This window comes from Mugil cephalus, chromosome 12 (genome assembly GCF_022458985.1).
Source record: "Mugil cephalus isolate CIBA_MC_2020 chromosome 12, CIBA_Mcephalus_1.1, whole genome shotgun sequence".
In the NCBI taxonomy this organism is placed as follows: Eukaryota; Metazoa; Chordata; class Actinopteri; order Mugiliformes; family Mugilidae; genus Mugil; species Mugil cephalus.
In genome coordinates, this window is record NC_061781.1 from 1,199,397 (window position 1) to 1,215,491 (window position 16,095).

Sequence of the window (16,095 nt, forward strand, 5' to 3'; positions counted from 1 at the left end):
CCAACCTTTTACTACCAAGGTCTGCCTAATAAAGTGGCTGGTGAGTGTATGTTTATATTAGAAAAGCTAGGTAACGCTTTGAAGCTTATTTGACAACAGTCAGAATGACTCCAGTTTAATTGAAGAAGGAACACACTAACTATTAAAGACCTATCGGCAACTAAGGCCAGCTATCACATCTTCTGTGTCTGAACCAAAACGTTGCTCCTGAAGGCACCACAGAGACTACAACAGACATCAACTGGTACACAGTCTGTTATTATTATTCAAAAGTGGGAAACATGAAGAGCTACTTTTAGCTTTGAGGCTAGGAAGCTAGGAATTTAAATTTCAAATGTTCTTATTTGGTTCAGTGTGTTTTAATGCTGTGTTTACTGTGTCATATTTTAATATTTAAACCAACCTATGACTAAGAACATTGGTTTTTGGTTTGTTTGTGTTTAGTTTAAAGCTGAAACTGATGATCATGTACATGGATTTTTTCCAGTTTATACATGATTAATTATTTTGTAAATAAAATATAATAAACCTAAGTTTTTCATGTCTAATCTTAATGTGTAAGACAAAACCGCAAAAAGAATATTTAATTTGTATGAAAAGCCTCATTATATGACTGATTTTCTTTCTGTCTGCTGACTTGGACACACCACCAAAAAAAAACACCCATTGTCCTATTTACTAAACTGTAACCCCGCCCTCCAGGCTTCTCAGCGGCCGTGCGCATTGGCCTCACCGCGCGTCAGTCGTGCTGTCGGAGCATGGTGTGGGCGGAGTCGTGTAGAATGGATGGAGGATACAGGGGTGGGGGGCGCGACTGTCAATTGTATTCTCTGTTCTCGTCAAAAGTCGGCTGTTGTTGCTCTGAGTGCAGCCGCGACATCAGCATCGTCCGCGTTTAGTCAGAGCGACGCGCTCCGTGCATCACACACGAGTGTATCTTCTGTTTTGGCGTGTTGACGCTTGTCGCAGCGCAACTTCGCTCCTTCCTGCACTTTGACATTGGTGTGTATTTTTTTAGGGGTTGGAGAAAGCAACAGCAGCCCCGATGCCGGATTTGTGGTTCTACCGTTCGATTCTTTTTACGCACCGACACTTTCTGTGCGTTTCGATGCTTTGACCGCCTCGAACCAAGAGCAGCGGAGACTTGTTGCTTGTCTCCCGAGAAAGAGCACATCAGTCCAGTTTCTCCTCAGAGTCGAGGTTGAAACCTGCGTGCGATGCTTTGATTTGGGTGGAAGTCAACCGATCTCACCGAGGATCCGCTTATAATTAAGAAAACTGGGGTGATTAGTGCGTCAGGGGAACCAAGAACCAGTTTTTTTCTTTAAATGGCATCCACGCACAGCACAGATAAACTTTACTTGGGTCGGATTGGAAGAGCTGATTAATTCCCTTCCCGTTTGTTTCACACCGAGCTCCTCCTCGCAGACATGTCCGAGCGCGATGGATGTGGAGACGGGCTGTGCAGCGACGAAGCGCCAGACTTCATTCCACCGAGGGCGCCCCGCGGCCGGCGCAGCGGTGTCATCCTCCCCGGCGGCGGCCAGGACACCGACACCATCCTCCTGGAGTCCGTGAAGGCAGCACCGCGCCGGAGCAGCATTATTAAGGTAAAGACACTTGACCTGCTGTTTTAGTCCAGTTTTTTCTGTGGCCCACTTCCTCTTAAAGGCTGCCTACATAAATCTATGTATATAAAAAACAGCTCCCCGGGAAAAAGTGGCTCATACATTTATATAAAAATGTGAGAAATAATCTGAAATCTTAAATTCCAATGAGGTCAAGGTTCATTAGCTCTTCCAAGTCGCACATGGTTGCGCACTTCCATCATTTATTTTTTGGCGCGTCACTCGTGCATAATATCGCATTCCACATTCTCAGATGACTGGATAACTTTAGACATTTTAACAATTACAGTCGCCTAAAGGACCAGGTTTCGATCTATAAGAGGAACAGATAAGATAAGAATTGGTTTAATAAAGGGTGAGTCTGCTGGAAATACCCCTCACCTACTGACTCTCTGACATTATGGTGACATCTCTGGCCTCACCTGCGCTCAGGTTCCAGGTCACTGACCCCAAAGAGGAGCTGGGAGGGGAGGATCATGTTTGAGGCATCATTAGCTTCCGTGTCTTCCACTCAGCTTCTCCATCTCAGGTTATCTGTCACCTGCAGCAGAACCAAGTACTCAAGTAATACCACTGCTAATTGAAATATTTCCATATTAATGTTTAAATATTTTTTTTTATTTAAAAACATAAAATACAACAAATATTTTTCAGCATAACACGGAAATGTGCACACACAAGATATTGCACTGTATGTTAAATGTTAAAATGATGATATCATTAGCTCAAACAAGGCAGCCTAGTTAGCCTTTTCTTTTCTTTTTCTTTTTTTTTTTTTTTTCTAAGCTTAAAGAACGTTAGCCCTTAACTTGGGGGGTTGATCTATTTGGACTAAAACAGCAGCTAAATATATTTAAAATATAAAATATATTAAATTTAGCAACTGTTTTGGTTTGGCTTAAACTAGATATCTGTAGTTGAATTTAAATAATCTTAACTGCAGTGTTAGCCTTAGATAACATTAGCAAGTATGATATAATCTTAGCTTCTGTGTTAGCTTAAACAAAGTATCGTTAGCCATTTTTAGGCTAACCATTGTTCGGGCATTTTAGCAATTGTGTTAGCCAAACTAGATGACATTAATCTAAATGTTATATATTAGCTGCTGTTAGGGTTGCCAATCGTCCCTTGAAAAACTTAATCAGATGTTAAATGGATGACGAGGAGTGATCGCAAATATTTCATATATTGTTTTATCTTTATTTATTGTTGGAACTAAAATAGTTACTGTCGGCTGTAACTCTGCCAAAACAACAACATCCACAGACTTACCTGACAGCCCTCCTGAACGTAACTTAAGAAGTAACTCAAGGTATTAATATTACCTGACACTGAATGTGAACCACAATAACAGGTTTCTGTGTCTGGATTTCAGTTGTTTCTTCGTAATGCAGCGATCCATTTATTTCTCCTTTCTTTGGCAGTCAGAGATATCTGATAAAATATATCTCTGACTACTTTTCAAATCTGTTGGTACAGTCATTCACACAACAGCTCTTCGCATTTTCTTAAACTTTTGGGTCAGTTGAGTTTGGGTCAGTTTTTATGTAGCCTAGGTTGCTAGAGACAAGGTAAGCTACAATGAAAGAAGAAAGGGCGTATTCACACCAGGCTCGTTTAGTCCACTTAAAATGGAGTCTTTCTCTGGTGTGGACCTTTTGGGCAGGTGTGTCTGCAGCTGGGACTCGGTTCATTTGTTTGGTCCGCACCAGAGTCTGTGACGAACCCAGGTACGCTTCATTTGTGGTGTGAATGCAATCCGAACCTTTTCCAAAACAAATGCAACATCTGGGCATTTGGATTTGGATTGGACCTTTTTTGGATTAAACGGACTTCCATTTGTAACAATTCACCACACACATAAGGGGGATCTTTTCAGGACAACAGTACCTTTAAATGTAAGAAATATCTCACGGAAAAACTGACCCCACCTTTGAAACCACCAATACAACACACAAAAGCCCGCCATGAGTGTAGGTCCTGCATTTAATTAACAGAAATAATGTTCTTTTTTACCTTATCTAAATTCAGAATGATTCCAAATCTAACGAAAAAAATTAAATTTGCCCCATTTAAACCACTCTTAAATGTTTAATGTTTAAATTACATTAAGTTTGTTTAACTTCACGGCATTGGCGGCTGTGAAGTTAAACAAACTTAATATAAACCATTCGGCGCCGGTGTCCAAAGGAAAAATAAGCATCAGTTTCATCCGCAAAAAGAAGAAAAAATAAAAAATGTGCAATCGATCGCTAACTGGTATACCAGGAACAAAAAAGTAAAAAAAAAAATTCTGTTATCGGTCATTGGTCTTTCATTCATTCATTCATTCATTCGTTTTTATTTTATACCAAGAATGAATCATGGTTCAACGTGGGACACGAGACACACGGCCTCCTTGATGTGTGGTTGGAGGAGAGCATATGTCAGCTTCTGCAAAAATGCCAACGTCTACGGCCAAATCGCAGAGATAATGTGCGAGGCAGGCTTTATCCGGACTCCGACGCAGTGTTGGCTTAAAGTGAAAAAACTTCGCCAAAGATCCCACCAATAACTCTTATCTAGTGATTGAGCTAGCCGCTCAATCACTGGATAAGAATTATTGGCACACGTGGGCTTGTTTACAATGTTGGTCTGCTTTTCAAAAAATGCAATGTGAATACAAACCCAAACAATTTGTTTTTTCAAAAGGTCCAGACCAAAGCAAGTGAACTATCGGACTTTCCTGGTGTGAATACACCCAAGATCACACTTAAAATTATATAATTTTGTTCATTGCCAGTGTTGCCCCCAATGTAGCTGTGTGTCTTTTTATCAGAAAATCCAATACAAAGACAAAAAGGGTGTGCTTTCGCGAATTTGGTGGGCTGGTCTGGTTCAAAATGTCATGGCTGATGTTTTGTCCTTATCCGCCCCTGAGTGTTCCTTAATTATTTTTCAGGGAGTTGGCACCTGCTGTGTCTGAGTGTTAGGCCACGTTCACATGTAGCAAAACAAGCTTTTGTTCTTTGGTTTTCCTTGCCGTTGTGTTGAGAATTTATCTACAAAGGTGGATCCATTGAAAAACTACATTTAGTGTTCAAAAGGCTGTAATACATATCCCAGGCCTATGCGTGGCACGGTTTCTGCTACATAACTCAGGCAAAAAAAAAGAAAAAAAGGAAAAAGAGAAAAAGAAGAGGCAGAGCATGCGCATCAACCCTGTGTGCCGTATACAAACATACAGTCCGGATTATAGTCCGTAATCCTTTTTTGCTCATCTTAGTGGCGAAGCAACAGCATATGTTGCCCTAGCCACCCAACAAGGGTCAATATGTGATGCAGCACCATTGATATTGTTGTCGTTATGAGATGTCGGGGGCTAGAGGGTTGCGACAATTACATCGTGTTCATATCAGGTGTTCACATGTTTTTTTTTAAAAAAAAGAATCTGCACAGGCTTCACATTTTCCTTTTTCACCCTGGGACCTGGGAACTTTATTATTATAGCACTTTTCATACAAAATAACACAACACAAAAAAACACAAGATATTACAACAAATAATAAAAACTAACCCCAAATATAGACCCACACATCCAGGATCCAGGTGAGGAAAAAACACCTAGGGAGACTATCCACACTCAGTTGTGAACCACCCCAGCAAAAGCTAGAGCTTGTAGTTTGATAAAGCTAAGAGGAACACATCATCTGCAAAAAGCCGGGACAAGATCCTTAGATCACCCAACACGACACCCTCTACCACCTGCACCTAGAAATTTGCTGACAAAGAGCCCTAACGGAGTTCAACCCTCACTGGGAATGAGTCCAACTTGCACATTGTTCCTAGTTGATCTGAGGTTCAGCTATTGATTGGATTCTCTTTTCCAGCACCTTGGAAGTGTTAGCCACAGAGGCATAAACAAGACTACAGTAGCCCAGCTGAGGTAACTACTGGCTATGTTAGCGTAAGCAACAAAATTAGGCTGCTGTGTTCGCCTGAATATGGTTAGCTTAAATGAGACAAACTTAGATACACTGTTAGCCTAGACTAGATAATGTTTGCAAAGATGAAATAAACTTAATTTATTTAGGCTAACACAGAAGCTAACCTTAGCTATATTGTCTTAGTGGGTGTGTTAGCCTAAACTACATCAAATTTAATTTCAAGATATATATTAAACATTTGAAAGTAATTATTATTTATCAGCTACAGCTATGAGATAATTATCTGCAAACAGAGTACAAGTCCTTGTCATATTTATATGTCTTTTTTTTTTTTAACATAGTGCGCAGTGACGTGTTTGTGACATTAAAGACTGCTCAAGGAAGAGCAGACCAATGCTTATTTGTCTCTGAGGTTTATGACCTCATCAGCTCATCTGATGATATCGGGTCAGCTTCCATATTTCATGTCAGCTGTCAAGTCATTGGGAAAGTGGTGATTCTGGCCTGCGTTCAAATCGAGAGTCAGTCTCATCTGACCCAGCTGAACACAGAGTCCTTTGACTTGTGTTGAGGAGGAAGTAGATGAAAGGATGAGAGAAGTGATGTCGGTGACAGGCACAGTGATACATCTCAGAATCAATGAAATCAATTATGATTCCATTGATATGATTTCATTGGTACTCAAAGTGCTTTACAGTCACAGACACATCTACCCATTCAGTCACACAAGCACACACACATTCGCGCACCAGTGTCGCACACTAAATATGAAACAAAGTGAACTGCCACCAGCAAAGCTCTTCACTTGAAAGGTGATTTTCTTCCCCTTTACCACCAGTTAAAACAAGGCTGGAAGGGCGAGGCTGCAGCTCAGATTACTACAACAACAAACTCTCACATGTGTCTGCGACGCCCACACAACATATCACCTTCTGCGCATACACTATCCCTGTTTGTTCAATTCACCCCGTTTAATGACATGCAGGCAATTAAGGTGATCCTTGTTCTGTCCACAAACTCTGACCTGTTTGGTTCATGCAGGCAACTTAGCCCAACAGCCTCTTGAAGGTTTAATTAAATTGTATCATTTAACCTCAGTAACCATTCAGATTGTCTCAGGTTGTGACCGGCACTTATTCTGGCACTTTAACAAAGTTTTAATTGAGTTTTTCCAGTGGCTTTACATAATTTTATAGAAATTTCTGCAAAACTGTACCAGTCATATTGATGTTTTATTAGATCAGATAGATTTGAGTTTCTTTGCTGTTGTTTTAAGTCTTTTTGTGATTATTTGGGGTCTTTTTTGGAGTTTTGTCTCTGGACAGTTGTTATGAGTCTCTTCATAGTTATTTGAAGTTGGTCTGTGCTTATTTGGTAGTTTATGTGTAGTTGTTTTGTCGATCTGTGGTTATTTTCTGTTTCTTTGCAGTTATATGGGCACCTTTTTGCAGTTGTTTTGTCTCTCTTTGGTTGTTTTGAGTCACTTTGCAGTTGTTTGGGTTCTCTTGAAAGTTGTATTGAGTTTCTGTGCAGGTGATTTGTCTCGTGGGGTTATTTTGGGGTTATTTTTATGATTGTTTTGCATTTCTTGAGTTGAGTCTGTTGTGACTTCTTATAGTTATTTGGGGTCTCCTGACAATTATTTTGTCTCTTTGTGGTTATTTTGAGTCAGTCTGTAATAATGCGGTGTCTCTTTGTGGTTGCTTTGTCTGTTTGGGGTTGTTTTGAGTCACTTTTGGGTTACTTTGAATCTCATTGTAACTTCTTTCTGCTCAACGAACTTCACGTTATGTTCTTCCCCAACGCAGAAATGCACAAATCTCCTGTGTGTTTTATCAATATGACAAGGTCATGTGGCAGTTTCATTCCTTATTTGTGAGGAAGCGATGACATAGTGTTATGCCCTGTTCTGGTCAGATATGTCTCAACACTGTGCTCCTTTGGAGTCAAGATTGACTGTACACAAGCTTTTACATGTCATCTACAAAGCCGATTTGCAGTTGTTCATCTTTTGTGCTCACAATACACCCGGGAGAACTTCATGTCTATCCAGGCCTTGAAAACACTCCCAGCAGCCAGTCACCTCTTGATCCTCTGTGCCATAAATAACTCTAGTTTAATAATAAGAAAATAATTGCATGTTCTTGGCCTCAAAGAAAATCCTTCTGCAACTCAGAAGGCTCAATGCAACCACAAAAGCCAAACTTACCACAAAGAGATACAAAAAACTGCAAACAGACTCAAAAAAGCCACACATGGGCAAAGAAACACCACAAAAGACAAAGTATAGAACCATAAACCAAAAAAAATATGTAAAACTACCACAATAGGACACAAAACAGCTGCATAACAAAACAAATGCAGACACAAAATAACTAAAAAAAGATACAACACAACCACAAAAGTACACAAAAGTGCTACAAACATGTTGTCTAGACTAGATGCTGCTTCATGGCGTCTAAAGAACAAGGGCTGTTAATCTCAATCTAATTAAACACATTAGTTTAAGGCTGTTATATTAATTTCCCCAAGCAAACCAGCAGCAATTAGCTTACAGCATTACTGTCAAAACAGGCCAGAGAGAAAATATGCCTTTTTTTTCATGGATATGTGTGGTGTGGTGGATTAACAGTGACTGACAACCAGGAAGAGACTCAGGGGAAGGCTCGACTGGACGCCTCACTGACAAGCCTCTGTGTTGGTTGACTGCGCAGGAGATGGCAGGTTTCCTGAATGCCATGGATGTTAGTGTTAGCGTAATTGGTTAGGATTTCACTTACACAATTAGAAAACAGATTTAATTTGATTAATATAAAACTGGAAGTTTTTGTAGATGAAGAAGTTGTTTCCATGAGTCAATGATGTCATTTCTTGTTGATCTAGCATTTCTCTTGTGAAGCTGGAGAAGCACCAGGTTTATTTAGTGCTGAACAGAGTGATTCATGCCTGGACCAGAGAGACCTGGACCAGTGTTCACTGTGGAGACTACTTTGTGCTTCATTAAAGGCTTCAAGAAGACAGTCACTTTTTTATTGTTTTTTTGTTGAGTTAATACACTTTTTACTTTTTAAATCACACTAATAGAAAGAAATTAAGTTTAATATTAACTTCCTCTTTCATAGGTTTAGAGTACAAAATAAAACAGTGTCTTTTTGTCCTTTTTTTAGTTTTACAAGCAACCTCAAAAAGTGCCCAAAATCACAAGGACCAACGATGAACCCTGGATCCATTACAGAAAAGTCATATGAAGGCCACAGTGGGAGCCATGTTTATGTTCGATAAGAGTTTATTTCCGTCTCTTCTCAGGCAGAGCTCCTTTCCCATCTGAATTCCTTCATCTGAAACTTCCCAAGCCCACTCTCTTTCTTTCATTCATTCTGTTTGATGTTTGTTCTCACTCCACTCTGATTCTCCATCCAACTTCTGAACAGCACCTGGAAACTGGTCAACAGTTACGTCAATGTGTCCCCTGTGGGTGCATTGTGGCCTTTGAGGGCCCCTCTGTGTCCCGGTATCATCCAGCTACTGGTGCCGCCCCCCCCCCCCCACACACACACACACACACACACCAGGAACAGACCTCATCACAGCTGTTCCGGTCAGGAGTTTGTTGACTGAGACAAAGCACGTGTAGCTCTGCACACAGTTTTATTATTGTTGTTGTGATCGTTTCTGAATACATGTTTCGACCATGACAAACTCGAGATAGTAGGGCAGCACGATATGACCAAAACAATAAAACAAGTGCAACAAAATAGACAGCGTTTATCAGGATGTTAAAAGATAGATAGACAGATATTTTGGAAGAAGCTGGAAAGTCTCTCACATGGTGAGTTTTTTTTATTTTTTTTATTTCAGAGACAAAACTTAAATCTTCTTTAGTTAATGAACAGTTCCAAGGACTCATTACTAATGAACAGACATCACTTATTCAGGTGATCATTTCTAATAGTGGTTGAATGAATGACTTAAACTCCTCTTCCACAGATGACCCTGTTGAGTGGGTGGTCTTTAATGTGACCCAGGACTCACTGTGTGTTCACACTACCAAAGGAATTAGGTCCCACGTGTCCTAGACTGTCTCCACATGTGGACTGAGGCCAGATTACTCAAATGTAACCTGGGTGTATTCACATCATACTTTAAGCTTCAGTTGGATGACCTAAGACAGATCTTCATTTTTCTCGGTACACACATTCAAACTCAGATGACATGCATGACTACTATTACTCTTCTGTCCATCACTACCTTAACCCTGCCCCTGAACAGTCTGATGGGCTGGCTGATCTTTACAGGAGCAGAGTTCTCGACAGAGAGACTCCAGACCAACTTTGAGTATTGTAAGTGAAAATGAGGCCGTTGAGATGGTGGAGATTTAAAATACTCGAAATGGAAAACATTGTGTGTAAATTGTCTTCAGGCAATGCTACACTATCTTACTATGAATTATTTGATGGATTATAATGACAACATTTCAACAGTTTTACCTAATGTGGCATGAACCTTTTTGTGTCTGAGTTTCTTGGAGTTGGAAATAAGAGCTAGAATGAGTCTGCTATTTGAGTTAATGCGAATGATGAGGGATTTAAACTGTGACCCTCATTCCCAAGGTGACAAGGTCTCAAGTGCTGGAATTAAAATTGTGGAGCATAAAGAGGATTTTAGATTTGGAAGAACTGAAAACACAAACTGGTTTAAAGTTGAGTGGCTGAGGGCAAGAGCAGAGGAGAGACGATTCTATCTACAAATCATTTCCTGTTTAAAGCTCTCTGCCTGTATCCACACACGTAAACACTTCTCTCGTTTGCCTATCTATCTTGCCTTTCTATCACTGTTTCTTTTTTTTTTAGTTTTCTCTGGAAAACATTAGGAAAATAGAAGAAAGTAAAGTGTCAAGGACTAAACATGAGGGGAGATACTGAAAAACAACTGTAGAGATCGTATGTCAGGTTTTGTTGTGTAAGTCTTCAGCTTAGAAGAACAAACGTAATGAATGAATCTGTTTGTATTTTCTAATGTTTTCTAACTACATGACAATAATAGTACCAGTACTATTGAAATACATTGAATACCGCTGAAACCACATTCACAAAATATAGATTGGATACAAAAAATATGAAATCAATGCAGACACAACAAATATGTGACAAAACTGAAAGTAATGACAGTAGCATTTAGTAATATATGACTCCGTGTGTTTACATGCAGCGCTTAATCGAGCTATGCTCAAATTTTGACTTTCTGACTACAGTCCTTGTCCCAGTTTACATGCAGCGCAAGAAAATAACTGTTCTCCTCGTCCACACTAGGTGGCGATACGTGTCTTTTCAGCGGGTTAATACCACGTTAATGTGGCCCGATTTCTGGTTGACCTATTACGTGATATAATAAAAAAGAGTCGTTCAGGCGGCAGACCGGCATTTCAAACAACAACCAGACAGATAATAGTACATTTTTTAATCATGTACGTAATGTTCACGCTACTTATGGTGCAGGTAAGATCCGCGCTATCCCTCAGAGGGCTCTTCTCGTGGCTCCGTTTCTCTTCTGCGACCGGCTTTCTTGGACGATTTTGTTCTGGGGTCACACGCCAGTGCAGTGGTTGTGGAGCATGCACACACGCATTATCCGATTGGAAACAAGATGGTGTTAGCTGCTATTAGCCCAAACAAGGCAATGAGATAATATTGACCCAAGTAATATATTAGCTGTGGTTAGCCCAGAAAGGGTACTCTTAGCCCAAACAAGGTAATGTTTGCCACATTGTAGACTGTTGTTAGCAAAAACCCAAAAATTGTTAGCCATTACTTCAGCCAGGAATAAGGTAATATTAGCCACAGTTAGCCAAAACAAGATAATGTTCATCAGAAACATATAAAATTTTGAGCTGCACTTTATATCCAAGCACATTCTGGTGTGTTGGAAATGCTTGTCTGTCTTTGCAACAGTTAAAATCAGTTTCAGACTCCATCAACATGAACAGTTGGGGCATTCTTTAACCAAAGGCACATGAATGTAAATAATGTAGTTATGATAATGTATATATATATACACACTCATTTTCTAGGTGACCTACTCCTGGAGTCTGGTTTCAGTTTTTTCCTGTAAAACTCCTGCTCTTATTGTGTTGTGCAGCAGTTCTGCGCCATCACAAACAAGCTGCTGACATGTGTCTTGTCACTCGACAGTTGTTTGGGTGCATCTGAAGTCTGCTGGAATGAACTGATTCAGGTTGGTTCAGCTCGTTCGGAGGAATGCTGCCAGCAGTCGCTCTGACTTCACCGGGTCCAGCCTAGATCTCTGGCACCACGCACGCCTGCTGCCATGGCAACCACATATTGGAACCCATGACAACACTACCCCCCTCCCTTCTGCTAATCCCCACCCCACTTCTGCACACCCCTAAATAACATTGTGTGGGGATATAGAACCACTCACAGGTTTGGACACACCTTCTCATTAAAAGGTTTGTGTACATTGTAGATTAATACATTGAAAGCGGTTGGAATCATGTGAACGAAAAAAAAAAAAAACTTATCATGGAATGGGTTTCTAAAGCCTAATTTATAATACTGCCTTACCTATGCACGCACCATACACACAGGCCTTTCACCGGTATGAGACATTGTTCTGCCCTCACTGTTCATACTGAACGCAGCTATGCAGGCAGATAACACTGTGACGATTGTCAGGTGTATAGTCCTCTTTTATTGTCATTAGAGTAAACTAAAATGTAATGAATGAAACAAGTGTCATTCAGATACAGCAAACATAAATTTCACCATACTTCAAATACTTACTGTTTCAATAATGACTGCTCCATATCCTCACAAACGAACATAACAAAATCCAATTACCGAATAGAGACGACAAAGACATTGAGTATGTCAAACTTGCAAACAGCCACGCTAAGTCAATTCCTGAATTAGAAAAGGTATACAAAATTGCAAACTTCTACAACACTCATAACCACAACTTATTTCTGAAGGCACTATAACGTGTAAATACTCACAGGCAGTGAACAACAAGGAAGGGTGAACAGAGATTCAGTGTTACAAACTCATGTCAGCCATTCACATCACAAAAGCTTCACTTGCTTTTTTTAAAAACCAAAGAGCATAAATAAGAGTGTGGCAATACCTACTGGCAAATTAAGGAAACTAACATCAGTCAGCGATTGAAATACAATTCAACAGTCAATGTGTTTACATGCACAGCTTAATCAAGCAATGCCTGAAATCTGACTTTTTGACTGCAATCCTTGTGTTATGACTGAGGTCATTTTAGAGGGCTGCCATGCCATGTGTGTTTTTCTAATCCCATATGCTAATAGGGCTGTGCCATAGCAGAGACGTGCTCCCGTTAGGAGAACGGGCCACACCTAACCTGTGATTGGCTGCAACGGGATGCTCTACCGCCTTTTTAAGGAACCAAGATGGCAGCCGTCGGGTAGCAGCAGACTACATCCTCTGCATCTCCCAACCGGTCACAACGTCACGCAACAGCGTAACGCAACCAGGATTTCAAACAACAACCAGATGGATAGTAGCTCAGCTTTTTTAATCTTGTACGTTATGTGCGCACTACTTATGGTGCAGATAAGTGCTATCCCTCAGGTGGTTATTCTACTGGCTCTGTTTTCCATTTTCTTCTGCAACCGGCTTTCTTGGGTGTTTTTGTTCCGGGGTCATACACTAGCACAACGGTTGTGGCACATGCGCACACACGCTATCCAGTTGAAAGTCTGATTAAGTGTATACATGCCGGAGAAAGTCGATTTCCAATCGCATTGTTTGGGTGTCTTAATCGGATAAGGAGAACCTAAGTTGTCCAGTTGAAGTTCGATTAAGGCAATAATTTGTTTTTTTTCAATTTAGTTCAGTTCAGTTTTCTTTATATAGCGGCAATAACAATACTCATTGTCTCAAGACGCTTTACAAAAACCGGCCTGAAACCTCCAGAGCAAGCCTGACCGTGGCAAGGGAAAACTCCCGTTTAACAGGAAGAAACCTTGAGCAGAACCCAGCTCATATGGGTTCACAAAGTTCTGAAGTATCGAAAGTATCGATATTTGATTTGAGAATCGATTTTAGAGCATAAAGAACTGGTATCTGAAGTATCGATATTTCAGTATCGATCCACACATCCCTAACGCAGATACACGATGCTTCTTGTAAGTTTGTTTGTTTATAAATACATAAATCTGGTTGTTCTATATTTAAAACACTTTAGGTTTATTACTATTAAATAAATCATTAGTTTTTCACGAATATGCATCACTCATATCATCAATATGCATCAGTTATTAATTAATTAATTGGTTTATGTAAATCTGTGTAGTCAAAATGGATGGAAATTTCATATTCAATCGAAATACATACATGTAAATATTTGGCCTGATATTTTTTGATTGTAATTTGCTGTTGGTCATTTTTACCCAGCTGATTATGTGTAAATATTTTTCAATCACAGTAGTAACATCCATGCACATTTGGTGTCAGTTGAAGAAAAATTATGGGAGGATATAGGTTTAATAAGTTTTTACAGTTTTTGAAGTGAGTGATGGATTGATAAGGTTAGATATATTCAATATTTTCTTATCTTCAGACATAATAGTGTAGAAGATGTTTATTTACCTGTTTGATAGTTTTGACTGAGACTCTAATCTTCCTCAGAAGTGTCATTATAGACTTGAACTTGAAATCATTGTTTTATTTTATGGCCTTTGTGCCCTCAAAAAACTTACAATGCAAAAGGCCAAATGGCCTTGCCCCTAAAAAGACAAAATTCCAGGCCTGGCGCTGTGTATATGTCTTAAAAAGTTTTCTGGTTTTAGTTTGTCACATTTCAACAGACCTCTGGAGATTCAGTCATGTGCTTTTGAAGCCACAGATCGTGATGAAGGAAACAAAAAAAGAAAAGAAGAAGAATTGCGGAATTGGACAAGTCTGTGCAAATAAAAGCATCAGCCCACGGCATATTGTTTTCTCCATAGTAGTGTATTATCATACAATATATCACTGCTGCTGCTGCTGCAGAAAGCCTGTTTTCTCCCAGAATAATAACGTATTTACTGTAATTTTCTCCAGGTGTTGATATTGCCCTTGTTTTTCTCTTTGTAGTCAATTATACAACAAATATACTGCTGTGTCTAAGATTATTCTGTTATCTGTTGTGTAATATAGAATGAGTCAGATTTACCTGAAATATGGAGGATGTCACAATATCATGGCAATGGAGCATCGAATGAGTGAAGTAAAATTGGTAGAACATTATTTCCTAACAGTTTAAATACATTTGCTACTGGTACTGTAAATTTACATTCCCCTATACATTTAGTCTGAATAATGTCTGTAAACAATCCACATTATAGAATGTAGCACCACACAGGTCTACGTCATAGGAACAGAAAAAGATAGGATCTTGATAGATGAGCTGAAGCTGAACCCTCTTTCTGTTTCCTTACTTGCGGCTTATAACGCCACAGTACAAGGATTCACCATTACTGCCTGATCTTATGCTGCATGATTTATAATTTATGGGGGAATGATGATGCCATTTATGGTCTAGCCAGTGTTCGTTCATGGTGGCTGCCTGGCCGGCTGTTGCTGTGCTGTACTGGGGGTCTGTGGGTCCCTTGGGCCACCACACCTGCAGCCCTGCAACCAGGGACCTGGTCTTCACTTGCCTGCCTCCTAAATTGCACTCAGATCACGCTCCACTCTACACCATGTTGCTTATCACAGCCACAGTTAGCTGCAGTCCTCTGACCCACCCCACCCTCAATCTTAATGCACCACACGATATCCACGGTCACAGCGTCACGGTACAGGGTTACGCTTCCTCAGTGGGGACTGAAGTGGGGACACTTGGTTTCTCCATGGCGAATGGGGGTTTACTCTACTTGCGGTCTCCGGCTCTATGGCCCCCCTGCCTGTCCCTCCTTGGTCGCTTCAACAGTGCCCGTCTATACGGGTGTTGCTGGCCCCCCGGTGTGTCTCATCAGTCAGGTCTCCGCAAGGCCTGTCATGATAACATTTCTGCTGGACATTATATTGTCCCACAAATTATTGGTGATAAACGATATTATTGTCAACATTATCTTGAGATAATAATGATAATGTGGCACAATAATGCAAGCACACCCTATCAAAAGCTTTAAACTTTTATTTCTCAACAGTATTTAAGATTGTATTTGGAATGTCCAGAACTCCTATCATAAATAAATAAATCAAACAAAAATAATCATAAATAATAATAAAATGGAGTGTCGGTAAAGGACTAGATTTCTTTTGTAATGTAATTCCATTCTATGTGTGCGCACACCATTTTGTGCTGTTTGTTTATATTTACTTTGTTGACCAAACCCCTCAGTGTGTGTTGACTGTCAGGACAGAGGCTCCTCTGCATCTCCAGCTGCATTTTTTTTTTTGTTGCTGGGAAAACTGGATACATGTGCAAATTGGTTTAATTGCCTCTGCTTTCAAACCAATACGACAAACTAGCTTGTCCGTGTTTATGGGCTCACTTTGCTCTACTCC

General features: G+C 40.1%; 1 protein-coding gene across 1 annotated transcript in view; it reads left to right on the forward strand.

Moving 5' to 3' along the window:
- The first annotated feature begins 822 nt into the window (after positions 1-822).
- The window catches only part of plcl1 (phospholipase C like 1), an 86,675-nt gene continuing 71,402 nt past the window's right edge, over positions 823-16,095 (forward strand). The window contains exon 1 of the mRNA XM_047600097.1: positions 823-1,610. Coding sequence (XP_047456053.1) covers positions 1,431-1,610 — 180 coding nt within the window. The 5' untranslated portion in view covers positions 823-1,430. The remainder of the gene's footprint in view (positions 1,611-16,095) is intronic.